At 38.8% G+C, this 16,163-nt stretch overlaps 2 protein-coding genes and 1 long non-coding RNA gene across 6 annotated transcripts in view; all 3 read right to left on the bottom strand.

Annotated features, from left to right (window-relative positions):
• The window catches only part of dctn1b (dynactin 1b), a 30,898-nt gene extending 26,017 nt beyond the window's left edge, over positions 1–4,881 (bottom strand). For 2 of the 3 annotated variants that reach the window (XM_027023575.3, XM_081724069.1), the window contains exon 1: positions 2,236–2,660. In XM_027023575.3, coding sequence (XP_026879376.2) covers positions 2,236–2,268 — 33 coding nt within the window. In that variant the 5' untranslated portion in view covers positions 2,269–2,660. Of the gene's footprint in view, positions 1–2,235; positions 2,661–4,864 lie in introns of those variants that run through there. The other variant, XM_081724070.1, reaches the window with a different exon arrangement.
• A 483-nt stretch (positions 4,882–5,364) lies between these two features.
• LOC113585857 (uncharacterized) lies at positions 5,365–7,537 on the bottom strand. Its single transcript, XR_003411552.3, has 2 exons — positions 6,444–7,537; positions 5,365–6,092 (listed from the first exon to the last, which is right to left on the bottom strand). It is a non-coding gene; the product is annotated as an uncharacterized LOC113585857 (long non-coding RNA).
• Positions 7,538–9,272: 1,735 nt separating this feature from the next.
• Positions 9,273–13,754, bottom strand: LOC113585855 (N-acetyltransferase family 8 member 3-like). 2 transcript variants are annotated; one of them, XM_027023607.3, is made up of 2 exons: positions 11,867–13,754; positions 9,273–10,498 (listed from the first exon to the last, which is right to left on the bottom strand). In XM_027023607.3, the coding sequence occupies exons 1-2, from the start codon at positions 11,887–11,889 to the stop codon at positions 9,940–9,942; spliced, it is 582 nt and encodes a 193-aa protein (XP_026879408.2). In that variant the 5' UTR covers positions 11,890–13,754; the 3' UTR covers positions 9,273–9,939. The 2 variants fall into 2 exon arrangements, with proteins under 2 accessions (XP_026879408.2, XP_035387656.1); XM_035531763.2 differs by lacking the exon at positions 11,867–13,754 and adding an exon at positions 10,723–11,820 and having other exon boundaries at positions 9,275–10,498.
• Between the last annotated feature and the right edge of the window lie 2,409 nt (positions 13,755–16,163).

The following is a 16,163-nucleotide window of genomic DNA, read 5'->3' as shown; positions in this document are numbered from 1 at the left end:
TGTTGTTCATAAGAAAATTGCAAATCAGACAACTCACAAAAGGTAAAGAAGCATTAAATAAAAAGATAATTAGCATCATCTGTTCAATTGTACATTAGAATATTCTACCACAGTATAAGTCTGTGGTATATATATATATACACCACAGACTTTTCTACCTTATCAAACTGAGACAAGAAGGGAAGTATGGTACGTTACCAATCACGGAGTTCAGAACTCGTGATTCAAATGTTCTAAATCAGAGTGTGACTCAGACTGAACAAGTCATATCTAGATTCACATCTCAGGAAATTTAGCACAAATACCTGGTTTTACAGTACATACAGAGCAAGAAAGCGAGAGAGAGAGAGAGAGAGAGAGAGAGAAAGTACATGCTTTCTATTCAGTTTTGTGCTCTGTCATCTCCCTCTGATGGATATTCCAAGCTTGGTGATTCAAGCACACACTACATTTTCAACAACCCCCAAATAACCAGTGGTTATTTGAGATTCCCATACTTGACTTATTTGGGTCAATATGTGCATTTGACTCCAAACTTAAATGACTGAGCTTTATGACATTTTATTGATTTTTTCAAATGCAAAATTATACCATAAATTCCATCAAAGCATTAAAATAATTTTATAAAGAAAGGACTAAAGAGCAAGGAGAGTAATTAAGAACATGCTTTTACTGCAGGTAATAAGAGTCCTGTGTGAGATGTGTGAGATTATTATGCATGCTAGAGTGTTGGATAAGGAGTGTTAGGTAATGTGAGGAAATCTTATGTTAGGAAGAATTTCATGTTAGACAACAAAAGATGTAGTCTTTTAATCTGTGTATCATTGGCAAAAATACTCTCTCTAAATGAAAGAATATGGGTTGGTCTGAGGTGGCATTTATATATCTCTGTTTCTGAGAGAATTTATTGCAGTTTGTCCAGATCACATATCCTGGGTGCACACCACAGGATGCTCATATACAAACATTTGCAATAAGGTTTTAGTTTTGCATCACAGAGAAGTGGTTCTAAAGCAAAAGAAAATAAGGAGTGTGTCCCTGACGTTTTGCGGCGTTGCTCTGTCTGTGTGTGTGTGTGTGTGTGTGTGTGTTTGTGCGTGTGCGCGCTGCACTAGAAGGCTCTGACATATGAGCATCTACAATCCTACAGAAGAACTTTCGGGACATAAACAAGTAAATAAAACAAGTAAACAAACACACAACTTTAACAAGTCCCATAAGAAATTATACTGTGACACTTGTCATTTCATTAAATGCCGTTTATGTCCATTAACCTACTTCAGATGAAAAACATCAGTATAATGACCAAGACTAAACATTTATTCAGCTAAAGTTTACAAATACTTATTTTCCTCTGTTACATTTTTAAAAGTTGATGTTGATTAAATTTTAAACTAAATATGGGAGATACAGGACACTGGGAAAGTTAAGTATCAAGAGTTCAGGATCTTGATAGTCAGGGATGAGTTAATATCAGGGCAGACAAGCACAGGCTATGATGAAGGTTTTGGTTGAAATCTGAAGGTGGAGGGTTTAAATGGTAGAGAGTTAAAGGGAAAGAGTGAATAGTCATGTAGTTTCATACGCGATGCTTGAATAGAACTGTTTGAATTAATGAATAAACCCCCATATAATACAAAGTATTTTTACAGCAACATTGTCCATAATTTCCTACCATAATTCCAGCATTTCAATTGTGACTACGTCACTGTGTCACAGTAAAGAGACACAATACACAAAAGAAGACAGACAAACACACATACACAGATGTCCTGGAGTCCTGAATGAATAGTAAATTCAATGACAGATCATTTAACTCCAGATCCCAGTAATAATATCATTAGGTTATATCATTGTCATGTGTCATAGCAGTTTGCTTCCAGCCATACAGCTCAACAGCAAAGTACGATACTTTATTGCTAGACTATCTTCTACAAATCCAATTAGCCATATTGACAGGAATCCTTTTATTAACGTTTTTACTACTGATTTCCCTAATTTAAAAGAAACGATCAAACAAAAAGGTACGCAACCTTAAATAACATCCTTGACGTGCCATGTGCACTCACACAACTAAGGCTGTCAAATATTTCAAGACATTAATTAAATACAAGTCTACACAATTTTGCGTGTGCGGACAAAACAATGTGAGAGACATGGTTACGTTAGTGTCAATACACACCCATGTACGTGTTAGAGTGAAAGTGAGAGCGTGTACATCACAGTGTCACTCACCCTGCTGTAAGGGTATCTTTTCGTTTGAGACATGCTGCTTCGACGTCGCTCTTAATGTTTCCCTGCCCACCTCTAGACAGCAATATGGTCCCTACCTCCCTACCTCTTTCTCTCTCTCTCTCTGCCTACCTTCCTTCTTCTCTATCGCACATCCCTCTGTCTCTCCTCTCTGTCCGTACAATGGCTGGCTGATCCAGTGGAGCAGAGCCGGATGCTGTAGAGAGCCAGCACTACTGCCAGCAAGCCCGGAGGTGAGCAGGCAATTCAGCAGATATCGCTGTGTGCCAATAAATGGGTGCGGATGTGTGTGTCTGTTTAGCTCAGCTGCTTGCGTGTGTGAGAGCTGCCTGTGGGACCATACCTGTTAGGATGTATAGTGCATATGTATGTATGTGTGCGTGTTTGTGTGTGACCGGTGCTGGTGGCTGGTGTGGACAGCAATGCTACTGCGGTAGCGTCTGTGCTGTTTTCTGCAGGAGAGCCTGAGCAACATTGCAGGGTCCTAAAGCCCTCCATCACACAGGTATACACATGACCTCACACACGTCTAAAAAAAAACTGTCCAAAGTTGCAAGTAGGTACATGAATAAACAAAAACAAGGATTCACATTTGTAGAGGCAGACTCACACAAACCCACATACACAAAACCGTGCACAAAGATGCTGTAATGATAGAGGGTTAAGATAGTCACAGAAGAGCAACCGCTGGGTTACAGGGTTGGGTTTTAAGACTATACAAGTGATTTCTGTTGCAAAAAAGTTACTTGCCCCCTTTCCATCACAGAATAAATGACAAGAAAAGCAGTCAAATAAAACTTAAGGTTCCATCATAGTCAAAATGATACTACTTACTGAATTTGTTCCTGCCTAGAGGTCTAGCATAGTTATAAAGCACTTATAACTCTACATTATATGTCTCTGTTTCATGTTCATAACACTCTTATTCCCGCCTCTCAAATGTGCTATATACAGAGGCCAAGCTGACACAATGAGCCCCATAACACACAAATCCTCAAACATCTCTGCATTAAATCACTTTTAATTATGGCTTGCTGTTTACACAAAGTGTTCTTGATCACCTTTCTATTCAGACAGCACTTCCCTCTGTGATAAAAGGCATTGAATTCTGACAGCCAGGCCAGTCTTTGGCCATGCTCTTCCACGTCTACACATTCCACATACGCTCTGCACTAAACAGAGCACAGTCCCTTCATGAGCATTCATGGTTTCATGCCGTAGCTCAGAGTGTGTTTAATAGGGCAGGTCTCTTTAAGGCACAGAGCCGGAGGAAGGTCGTCTCTTTATTCAGCCCCTCTATTCTTCTGACGCAGCTCTTAACAAAAAAAACAAAAAAAAGGTGGGGGGGGGGGTAGCCGTGTACAACAACCTCAGCTGACCAGAGTGTACACACACCCACACCCCCACACACAGAATTAACACTCTACGAACTGCATTGCAGCGCTCTGGATTTGATTCTTCATTTAACCTACAGATTCCGCACAGAAAGCAAATATGGACAGTGGGATGCACTCTATTCACAGCAGAGAGGAGAACCCATCAGCAGCATCCATTTCTGCTTTCTGTCTCTTTCCATGTGAGAACTGAGAACAACCACCATATAGCAATGAGCAAGACAGTTGCTCTTACAGTAGCCCTCTTATTTCCAAGTAGGCTCCATTTGGCCTCGAGTAGGCCTTTTATCCCAGCAGGCATCCTATGACCCGAGAGATGTCTCGATATACCTCGGTTGTGAAGACTGAACCATTGTAGCCAGAGAGGGGGGGGATAGTGGAGGCTTGGAAAGCGTGGTTAAACAAGAAAAGGAGAGGACAAACCCAGAAAGGAGAGCTCCTAATGAGACAAGTCACAATGGTGAGAAAGGAGACCTTTACATGAGACAAGTCACAATGATGAGGAGAGCTACACTTGGGACGAGTCACAGAGATAACAGGAGAGTTACGCATGGGATAAGACACAAGGATGAGAAAGAAGATGTATGTGAGACAAGTCACAAAGATGTGTAGCGGTAAAAACAGCTCAACACAGTTGAGGTTCTCAAAGTGTGTGCCCTGTGGAAACTGTTGATAGAACAGTTAAGATCACACGGAGAACTGGTTACCGAGTGGATCCACCATGGCCAGTGTACAGAATGCATTTCTTTGCATTTTATGAATACCTATATCTAAACGGGCCTTTTAAACCTTTTTTTTTTCAGATGGGCACAAACATTTTTTGTACTTCCACGCCCTCTCGGGGGAAAGGAGGGCTTTGCATGTCAAAACATAAAAATAAATAAAAGATTATACTGAAAAATTATAAAAATTTGTTTTAAAAAATCCTATACTCGCTGTGCCTCTGTTTGATGTAGTCCAAAAATGCACCTGACCTCTTAAGCACTCAAAACCCCAATCGAAATCCTCTCTTTAAACAGGCTAACGTAAGGAAAAAGCAATCGCTCTCGCCACTCTGCGAAAGGAGGTTATCCATCTGTTCAGCCACCGCCTCCGTTTATAGTGGACGCCCAGATTTAGCTAGCTTATTCGTGATAACAAATCTCAGACAAACTGGAGGCCTGACGCCGCTGACTGTTGCTCCATGCTGTTTATTTTACAAATGCTGTTCAACTTACCCCTTTTCCAGCTAAATATTTATCTGTGCCGGTGTAACTGCTGATTCCAATACAATGTGGATATGACAGCTTGCCTACTTCCTGAGATGGTGTACGTCAGAGCCGGCGTTGTCTGTCAAAATTAACTGCGCTCACAACAAATTAGGCGTGCGGACGACACACCCTAAAATTATGTTTATTGGCACATAACGTTTTATGGGAGTTATGCTCTACATGGCAAATAACGAAGATATTTTTATACATTTCTTTGTGTTTAGTTGCACTATAATCAAGTGGCAAATTAATTGCATTTACATTTTGCTAAAAATCTGTGAGCTAGGTGAAGGTCCCAGAGACGGCAAGAAACGTGCTCCATTTGTGTTTTGCTGCCCTCTGGCTGCCTGATAAATTATAGACTACTGTATATGCCTGTATATGAGATTGGAATTTTTGTTTGTGTAATTTGGGTTCATTTTAAGTTGAGGTTATTTAGGACCAAATCAAGACAAATATAATTGAAATAAAATCATATAAGTATATATTGAAGAAGGACCAGAAAAGACTGTGCCATTTTTGCTATAGAACAGCTGCATTAATTAGAAAGCAAAAACTTAAAAAAGATACATTACCAGTAAACAAGTAGAAAAGAAAAATTGAGGTTAAAAGGATAACAGGAAGTAAACCAAAAGATACTCACAAGGGTAACACATCTGCTAGTTATGCTAGTTAAGGCAAAAATTACATGATTATACAAACCAAGACATTCATAAGATTCAGCTAACAAAAACAATTAAAACATGAAATTTGAAGTAAATAAGGGCTATGGAAACGCATGGCAAACTGTGAGTCCTCACCGTGCTCCTCCACACTTTTCCGATTGGCCCAACCACAATGTAAATCAACTAAAACAGCAGATTACTATACATGTTGGAAAGAAACATTATTAAAATGACTTTGAATTCAAATGGTCTTCTAAGATCATAAATGTATATGTGATTAACCTACTGAGGTTGTAAAGACAGAACACAAAATAAAGCATGTTATGAATCATGAAAAATTATTCATATTGAACTATTTGATCTATTCATAAGTTCAAAAATGTCCATAGATCAGTTCAGTTTTAATTCTCATTACACTTAGCCTTATATGTACATTTAATACTTTGAAGTTGATGAGTCTGGCAGGAAGTGATGGTCACATGAACTCCTCTTCCTTCTGGAATCCTAGCTGTGGTAGAGTTTAAGGGCATCTGATTGCACCAGGGAGGTAATCAGCAGTAGGAGGAAGAGAGAACAAGCAACACAGTGTGAACCCAGTGCTATTTCACAATCAGCACAAACACAGCTCCAACATGCCCTCTGAACCCTGTATTCTACATATCTCACACATCAGAGTAGTCCAAGTCCTGATACTCACGAGTCTTATACCACATGACACACAGAACCAAAAAGGATGGATGGAGGGAGAACAAGCACACATTAAATGATATATAGCCAAAACAGCGGTGGTCTTACCTGGGTTACTTAAACTAATCTGAATTTTAAACTTCATAGAGGACTGGATCTGAATACTTTTAATTACAAATTCTGTAAATTCTTACCATTACATGTGTTTCTCTTGCTTGAAATGTCTTCCATTACCTAAGCCAACTGGACAGTCATTTCTTATCCACTAGTGACATTTAGGTGAGTTTATTAGATGGCAGCATTCAGCAGTAGAAATCTTTCTATTACGGTCAGAAGCAAGCACATGTGCAGATGCAGTAGGAGTTGGAGAACTTCACATATCATGTATTTCATCACATGATCTTATTAGTTTATGCCAAGCTAAAAAGAATCCTTCAAAATAAAAGTCATGATCAAAACATGTGTAGAGTAACAGTCAATGCAGAAAGTGTTTTAATTACAGGAGAAGTGATGTATCAGTTGTTACATACAGAACAGTAATGCGCTATGAGTGCAACTATTATAAAGCAACACAGGAATCTGCTACTACTGAATTTGCTGCATTGTCTTACATGCTCGTGTTTAATTACAATAATCACAATAGACACCATCATAGTCTGTTTGCAATATACAGTGGCGTGAAAAGGTGTTTGCCCCCTTCCTGATATCTTACTTTTTTGCATGTCACACTTAAATGTTTCAGATCATCAAACAAATAAATATTACACAAAGATAACACTGGTAAACACAAAATGCAGTTTTTAAATGAAGATTTTTATTATTAAAGCGGGAAAAAAAACAAACCTACATGGCCCTGTGGGAAAAAGTGATTGTCCCCCCTGCCCTGTTAAAACATAAATTAACTGTGGTTTATCACATCTTTGGAAAGCTGAGTTCAATTTCTCTAGCCACACCTGTTCTCAATCAAAAAATCACTTAAATAGGACCTGCCTTACAAAGTGAAGTAGACTAAAAGATCCTCAAAAGCATACTACGATCCAAAGAAATTCAGGAACAAATGAAATACAAAGTAATTGAGATCTATCAGTCTGAAAAAGGTTCTAAAGCCATTTCTAAAGCTTTAGGACTCCGGTGCACCACAGTGAGAGCCATTATCCACAAATGGCAAAAACATGGAACAGTGGTGAACCTACCCAAGAGTGACCGGCCGACCAAAATTACCCCAAGAGTACAGCGATGACTCATCTAAGAGGTTACAAAAGACCCCACAACAACATCCAAAGAACTGCAGGCCTCACTTACCTCAGTTAAGATCAGTGTTCATAACTCCACCATAAGAAAGAGACTGGGCAAAAATGGCCTGCATTGCAGAGTTCCAAGATGAAAATCACTGCTGAGCAAAAAGAACATAAAGGCTCGTCTCAGTTTTGCCAGAAAATATCTTGATGATCCCCAAGACCTTTGGGAAAATACTCAAAATGGACTAATGAGACAAAAGTTGAACTTTTTGGAAGGTGTATGTCCCATTACATCTGGGATAAAAGTAACACAGCGTTTCAGAAAAGGAACATCATACCAACAGTAAAATGTGGTGGTAGTGTGATGATCTGGGGCTGTTTTGCTGCTTCAGGACATGGAAGACTTGCTGTGGTAAATGGAACCATGAATTCTGCTGTCCACCAAAAAATCCTGAAGGAGAATGTCCAGCCATCAGTTTGTGACCTCAAGCTGAAGCGCACTTGGGTTCTGTAGCAGGACAATGATCCAAAACACACCAGCAGGTCCACCTCTGAATGGCATAAGAAAAACAAAATGAAAACTTTGGAGTGGCCTAGTGTTATTCCTGACCTGAATCTGATTGAGATGCTATGACATGACCTTAAAAATGCTCGAAAACCCTTCAATGTGGCCAAATTGCAACAATTCTGCAAAGATGAGTAGGCCAAAATTCCTCCACAGCGCTGTAAAAGAGTCACTGCCAGTTATTGCTGGCTTGAAGTGTGGCGCAACCAGTTATTAGGTTTAGAGGGCAATCACTTTTTCACACAGGGCCATGTAGGTTTGATTGTTTTTTTCCCCCCTTAATTTAAAAACTGCATTTTGTGTTATCTTTGGCTAATATTTAAATTTGTTTGATCTGAAACATTTAAATGTGACAGACATGCAAAAAAGTAAGATTTCCAGAAGGGGGCAAACACTTTCACACCACTGTAGATGCAGTGGCCCTCTGTACTCACCAGGAGGCAGGGGTGGGTAGAGTAGCCAAAAACTGTACTCTATGGTTGATAGAGAAATTAAACTGCTGTTTTTATTTGCTCTGGTAAATTAGTTTACGTGTTTATTTAAGCTACATGTGGTTTTCATGTCGGCTAAATATTGTGCACGTAAGACACAAGCATCAATTTGGATTTGGTGACCACTTTGTGATTAGAGCAATTTGTGGGAATATTCCGAGCTCTTACCCAAGGTCACTTACTAGACATTTCACGTTTCGTTATATTTGCATTTAAGCGACTGATTAGTCCTACGTTGCCTGGCTAACAATTATGCCTGTATGTGGTCGAAAGAAAATGCAATATATTAAATCAATAACAAACGTTTTTATACCCTTGAAAGCTTTATAATCTTGAAAATATGCCTCAATATGGGACATGAATTGCTTCACGCCATGAGTTCGGTTCAGCTGCTGCATTTTCTGCTGCATGTATAGATGGCTACATAACTAACCAGCTAGCCATTTTTTAAATGTCGGATCACACTTTACTTTCACAACGCTATAAATATTGCGCATTATGAGAGAACACACACATACATATGAGGCATAAAGAAAACGATATATTGCGAGCTAGGTTTCATAAATGTAATAATTTTAGTACCAAGTCGGAAAATGTGCCTTTTTGTTGTTTATTATATCAGTCCAGTTGTCGGACTTACTGAAGCAAAGTGGTGTCACTGAGTGGTCGTCGTTAGAGATTTCAGTAATCCTCCCACACTGGACAGGTTGTGGCTAAACATACAAAATGTAGAAAATATTTTTAAATGTAACGGAGTAAAAGTGCATTTTTGACCTCGGAAATGTACTCGAGTCAGACTATAAAGTACCCTCTTTTAAAACAACTGTTAAAAGTAAAATTTGTTCAAAAAGGTATGTAAGTAAATGTAACGCGTTACTGCCCAACTCGGCCAGGAGGCCCATACAATCCTTGAAAAGGGACACGTACTATCATACTGAAAATTTGCTGTCATCTTGAAAACACTGAAAATATGATTCTCCCTTTGCCAAGACAGCAGTACTGAATAATTTTTTTTTATACTTAATGCATATATTCAGAAGGCTCTAAGCTATTAAAAAAATAAAAATAAAAAATTCCAAATTAAAGTGTAGTTATTTAAAATACACACATGTAATATACTTTTGGACATTTTGGTGTTTATTAATATTTTTGGCTGTAGTGATCTGAAAAACCTGTAGCTTCTCTATTATATTTCAGGTACCCATTGAACAACACATCACAATAGGCTAGGTAAATGCTAAAACATTATGGACTGATACAATTCTTTAGAAAAGTGGAACATATTATTCAGTTTTCTGACTGCTGCAGGTTGAGCCTGTACTTAAGCAATGTGAAGCTGATGAGCTTGGGAACCAGCCTTGGGATAAACTCTCTGACCTTCTTGAAACCCACAGACTCAGAGCTTTTGAGCACCAGTCTGGACAACTGAGGTGTAGAGCACCACAGCCAGATAGCCCTGTTCCTGGGCAAAGTCTGCCAAAGTGAGACACAGGTCTTTGGCGATGCCCTGCCGTCTATGGGAGCGCTTTACAGACATCCATTTCAACTCCAAGGAGGACTTGTCCCACTCTGCAGGGAGACAGGCCACCAGGCCCACCACCTGACCCTGATTCTCTGCCACCCAGAAGCAGGCATTGGGCATCTCCAGGTAGGTCTGCTGGATGTGGTTTAAGTCCTTGTTCACAGAAGTCTGGATGAACCTGGAGAATCTACAGCTGATTCCCTTCCAGCTTGCAGCCAGGAGTAAAGTGACAACCAGAATGGGCAGCAAAGATTTGGAGATGGCCAAATCGCAGAGCATACACACCAACAACACCTGGGTATGCGGCAGCTTCAGTACATGCAGGCAGGTGGCGGGCACCTGCTCACTCATACCTAGAATGAAGATGTCCTTTACATCCTCTGCATCGTGAGCCTCATAGCAACGAATCTGCACTTCAGCCATGGCCTTTAAACTGAAACACACCAAAAAGTACTTTAGAAAACTATCCATGTACAGGACTCAATGGGTCTGCCTAATCAACAGCCTTAATCTATAGACTGGCAAATACATTCACAATAATTAATTTCACTATCTAATCACTATAAAATATGATCACGATCTAGATGAACTGAACTGCCAAGACTCCTCCCCCCTCCCCCCATGACGTCTCAACTTGTCACGATTAGTTCCTCCCACCTTCCGTGTTCCACGTTTTCCATGTCTTGTATATTTTAGTTCCATGCCATAGTTTCGTTTTCCCTCGTTTGATTTTCCATACCTGTCCCTCGTTTAGTTCATGTATTTAAACCCTGCCTGGTGGGCTTGGCTGGTCATTCTGTAACGGTGAGTGGTGAGGAGGCGGACGCATGTGCGGAGAAGAGCAAGCTTTATCAAGGGCAACGCCAGAGTCATAGAGCCAACACAGAGAGTGCGTGGATACATGAGCGAGCAAACAAAACACACGAAGGCAAACAGGGCAAGCAGCCTATAACAAAGGCTAGAAAACACAAAGGCACGGAGTACAAACTTAAATACATGCGTATATGGGCTTTCAGAAACATCCACCAAACATAAACGCACGGATTCAAAGCAACACAACCATTCAAATAAACAATGAGCAGCCAAGAGACAGGGAACAAGGCAGGGTTTAAATACATGAACTAAACGAGAGACAGGTATGGAAAATCAAACGAGGGGCGGAGAAAACGAAACTATGGCATGGAGCTAAAATACACACGACAGGGAAAACGCGGAACACGGAAGATGGGAGGGACTAATCGTGACGCATCAATCCATTACTTATCTGTCCTTCCACCCCTTTCTTCATTCTTCTTAATTGTGAACTCTCTCGTGGAGTTTTTTTTGTTTTTGTTTGTTTATGTTAAATCTCCCATTAGCAAATGCAACCGACTGTAACTTACGTTAGGTATTTTATAACTATCAAATCGATCGCTTATGACGGTAGATTGAGGGTTTTTTAGATCAGTGTTTTTTAGCCCTGTAACTAGTTAGCTAGTTTAGCTGGATAAAAGCTTGCTAACATTCTCAAATAACATTATTTGCAATCTAATTATGCAACCAGTAAACATTGCATATATTATTAAGAGATACCAATACAATATATTACGCCTTGAAATATAGGAATTAAAGTTTTAATGTTTTCTCCCAGGAAATGTTTAACTAATCATTTCAAATAATTGATTCACACCATTTCATCTTCAAGCAAAAAAAAATCTGCAAAGTACATTTCACATTTACGAATCAAAACCTTTTGTGTTCACTTGATTGTTCCCCAATTAAAAAAAAAAAAAAAGATGCAAGTAACATGATAGTTACTCACCTGATGCACTTTCTGGTTTTCATGAACGTGAACTCATGTTCATCAGGGGGCTGTCATCCTCGCACCGGGCTCCACCTTCTCGTCAACACCAGGTTCATCAACCTGTCACACTCCTAATGATCTCACCCCCATCCCACATCTGATACCATGTGTAATGAAGGCAGAAGGCAGCCTCCCTACCCAGGTGTCTGACCCAGGGATGACAAGAGATAAATGTGCATGACCATGAGGTTGTTATGCCCTCTGGCACCCATTTTAAAGGGAACTGTTTGTGTATGCAGACAAGAGCTGATGATAACCATGAGATAAGAGAATCTAGGTAAAAGATTTTGCTGGGTCATTTGAGTATGGACCACGAACACACAAGCATATTACCCTCCTCCATCGCAAAGATACAGTTATGTGCAAAATAATAGCAGTGTGTTTAAAACAACTGAGAAAAAGCTCAATCCTCATAATAGCATTAATTTCCATATACACAAAGGCACTGGGAGCACTGCACATTCAATTCCAAATGAAAAAATGAATGAAATATAAATTTTTTAACTGAAAATGAAGAAAGAAAGAATAATGGACTGTTAAAAAAAATAGCAGTGTCTTAATTTTCATTTACAAACTCGAATATTTACCATATAAACTGAAAGTTGTTTACAGATTTAGCTTTTCTGTTGATCACCGAACTAATATTTAGTTGTATAACCTTTATTTCTGATAACTGCTTTACATCTGTGTGGCATGGAGTCAACTAACATATGACACCTGCGAACAGATATTCTAGCCCAAAGCTGACTGGACTACATTCCACAGTTCTTCTGCATTCTTGGGTTTTTGCATTAAAAACAGCATTTTTGATGTCACTCCACAAATTCTCAATCAGATTGAGGTCTGGGGATTGGGCTGGCCACTTCATAACATCAATCTTGTTGGTTTGGAACCAGGATGTTGCCTGCTTGCTGGTGTGTTTGGGGTCATTGTCCTGCTGAATCACCCATTTCAAGGGCATTTCTTCTTCAGCATAAGGCAACATGACCTCTTCCAATATTTTGATATATTCAAACTGGTCCATGGTGCCTGGCATGCGATAAATGGGTCCGACTCCAAAGTATGAGAAACATCCCCAAACCATTATGCTCGCACCTCCATGTTTTACAGTCTTCAGTGTACTGTGGCTTGAATTCAGTGTTTATGGGTCGTCTCACATACTCTGTGGCCTTTGTTCTTATTGGGTCTAATCTTGCTCTCATCTGTCCATAGAATGTTGTGCCACTTCTTTTTTGGCCGGTCAACGTGTTCTTTAGCAAACTGTAACCTTTTCAACACACGTCTTTTTTTTCAGCAGTGGTACTTTATGAGGGTTTCTTGCAAATAGTTTGGCTTCACATAGGCGACTTCTGATTGTTGCAGTACTCACAGGTAACTGAAGATCTTTGATTTCCCTGAAGCTGATCATTGGATGCTTCTTTGCCATGTGAAGCACATTTTCCTGAGTCCACCATAATTTTGACAGAATCAAAATAACCAAACACACCAACTGCAAACTCAGGTACCATAGCTACGCTGTTTCTCTTGCTCTGAATGGACTCACGTGAAGCTCGTTGCCATGGTTATTCAAAATAACTCAGTTTGTATCCCATATATATATTTGTTAGTTAGCTTGACTATCAACATAAGCAGTTCTAAATTTCTGTAGTGTAATGTGATATTAACTTAATTATTTGATAAAGACGTGCAGTTTGGTTTTACAGATTGAAAAAAAAAATGGACAAAAATGTTTTCTTAAACAATGGTCAGGTAGCTTTAGTCTGAAAACCATTAATTCCTTAAACTGACTGTACAAATGCTTATACCATCAATCATCAACAATATTATCAAATCTCCTCATGCTCACCCCCCCCCCCCCCCCCCCCAAAAAAAAAAAAAAAAAAAAAAAACCTGCATTCCAGTTTTAGAAAAAGGGTAGCAATTACATTACTGGTACATTTAAATAATATAGTGATTACTAGCAGGATTACATTACAACTCAAGAAAGATAATTTCTAATTTTTTCTTCCCTACTCCCTTTTAAAGGGTTCTAATACATCTATTTAAATATTTTCAAATCTGACTCAGGGGGGAATGTGTGTGTGAAGTCAAGCCACCTTGGGCACCAGGAGTGTACCAATCTGACCTCAAAACAGTTATGTTGATGGGTTTCCTCCCATGAACTGGTTGCTTCAGGTCCTTCCACAGCATTTCTTTTGGATTAAGGTCAGGACTTTGACTCCAAAACCTTAACTTTACTATTCTTTAATCTTTTAACCATTCTTTGGTAGAATAACTAGTGTGCTGAGGGTCGTTGCCTTGCTGCATGGCTCTTGTTCTGACAATTCCAAATTATACCAGCAAATTCAAAAGGAAATTCATTGTTCCAACAATGATGGCAAGCCATCCTGGCCCAGATGCAGCAAAACAGGCCCAAACCATGATACTACCATCACCGTGTTTCACAGAGGAATGGATATTTTATGATGGAATGCAGTGTTTTCCTTTCTCCTTTCTTCATGATTCTCATTTAAACAAAAAAGATTTATTTTGGTCCCACCAATCCACAAAACATTGCTACAATATCCTTCTGGCTTGTCCATGTGATCTTTAGCTGTAGACAGGCAGAAATGTACTATTTGGAGAACAGCAGCTTTCTCCATGCAACCCTGCCATGCACAACATTGTTGTTCAGTGTTCTTTTGATTATGGACTCATGAACATTAACCTTAGCCAATGTGAGAGGCCTTTAGTTGCTTAGAAGTTCCTTTTTGACCTCTCAGATTCAGACATTATTAATGCTCTTAGCGTGACCTTTGTAGATTGACCATTCCTGGGGAGATTCTATACAATCTGTCTGACTTTTAATTGGTGGAGTCCAAACTCTTTAGAGTTGGTTTTGTAACCTTTACCAACCTGATTAGCATCAACAACACTTCTTCTGAGGTCTTCATGCCTGATTGTCATACCATTGACAAACAACATCTGACTGAAATTTCATGTTTAAATGATCTGCTAATCCTAAACGTTCACAGACTTTTGCCACTTATAGATATGTAATATTGGATCATTTTCCTCAGTAAATAAATGACAGAGTATAACATTTTTGTCTTGTTTGTTGGATTTTTTGTAGTACGACTTGTGTGAAAACCTGATGACGTTTTAGGTCAGATTTATACAGATATATCGTAAATTATTTATCTAAAGTGATATGGGGACACCTTGTGGCCAATATAGAGAATTAAAGTGAGTTAGAAAAATTTGAGCAAACCAATCAGAAAAAAAACAGGAAGCTGCTCCAAAAAGACAAGGATGTAGAGAATTCTGTATGGTATTGAAGACTGTATCACAGTGAGACAGTCAGTGTTCACTATTGAGATGGACTTCCTTTGTTTCTTAGATATATTTTTTGTAATAAAGTTAATTTGGATTTTCAATATTTGTCCCTTTTCTTATTCTCAAATCTACATGTGAGAAGGAAAATTCTCCACAAAAAGTTCTTGGGCTAACATTAAAATAACATTTATACAATATCGTTAAAATATTTTTGTTAAAACATTTTCTTCAACGTAGACTAACGTTCTCAGACTAATCTTATACTAATGTTTTCACAATAATGTTAATATAACATTCTTGAACGAATGTTAAATAACGTTTTCACAATAAAGTTAAGTAACATTTTTGTACTGTTATTAAAAGAACACTCACTATGCTGCAACATTCTCAGACTAACATACTAATGTTTTCACAGTAACGTTAAAATGTTCTCAGACTAACATTCTTGGACTAATGTTATACTAATGTTCTCTCACTAATGTTAAAATGTTTTAACACTAACATTAAAATTACATTTTGCACCAATGTTCTTAAACTAATGTTACATTGTTTTTGCATTAATCTTACATTAATGTTGTAGGACTAACTCTACACTAATGTTCTCAGCAGGGGTTTAGCTATTGTTGAGGGGTTATTTAGCTGTTGGGGTAATTTTTGATTAGGGCTAATGGGCTGTGGGATACTTCTTGCTGAAGGGTTATTTAGCAGTTGTTGTAGTTGTTGTATTTAGTTGTGGGGGTAGATATTGAGGGCAATTTAGCTGTTGGGAAGTAGGCTAAATGGTTATTTAACTGTTGGGGTAGTTGTGATTGAGGGATTGTTTAGATGGCTTGACAAAGCAGCTAAAAATTAATAAAAGGCTGTTTGGTTGTTTTAATGTTTATAACACAATAAATACTGTTAAATTATGTTGAACACTGTTTAGATGTAAAATGTAATC

Source organism: Electrophorus electricus, chromosome 12, assembly GCF_041902795.1.
Source record: "Electrophorus electricus isolate QZ-2024a chromosome 12, ASM4190279v1, whole genome shotgun sequence".
Taxonomy (NCBI): domain Eukaryota; kingdom Metazoa; phylum Chordata; class Actinopteri; order Gymnotiformes; family Gymnotidae; genus Electrophorus; species Electrophorus electricus.
This window is presented reverse-complemented; position numbering and strand designations above follow the sequence as displayed.

Bases quoted from the DNA above. Each gene is read 5' to 3' on its own strand.
- LOC113585855 (XM_027023607.3), bottom strand. From the start codon at position 11,889: ATGAAAACCAGAAAGTGCATCAG. The intron at 10,499-11,866 runs GTGAGTAACTAT...GGTGTGTTTCAG, and splicing joins AAAACCAGAAAGTGCATCAG to TTTAAAGGCCATGGCTGAAG.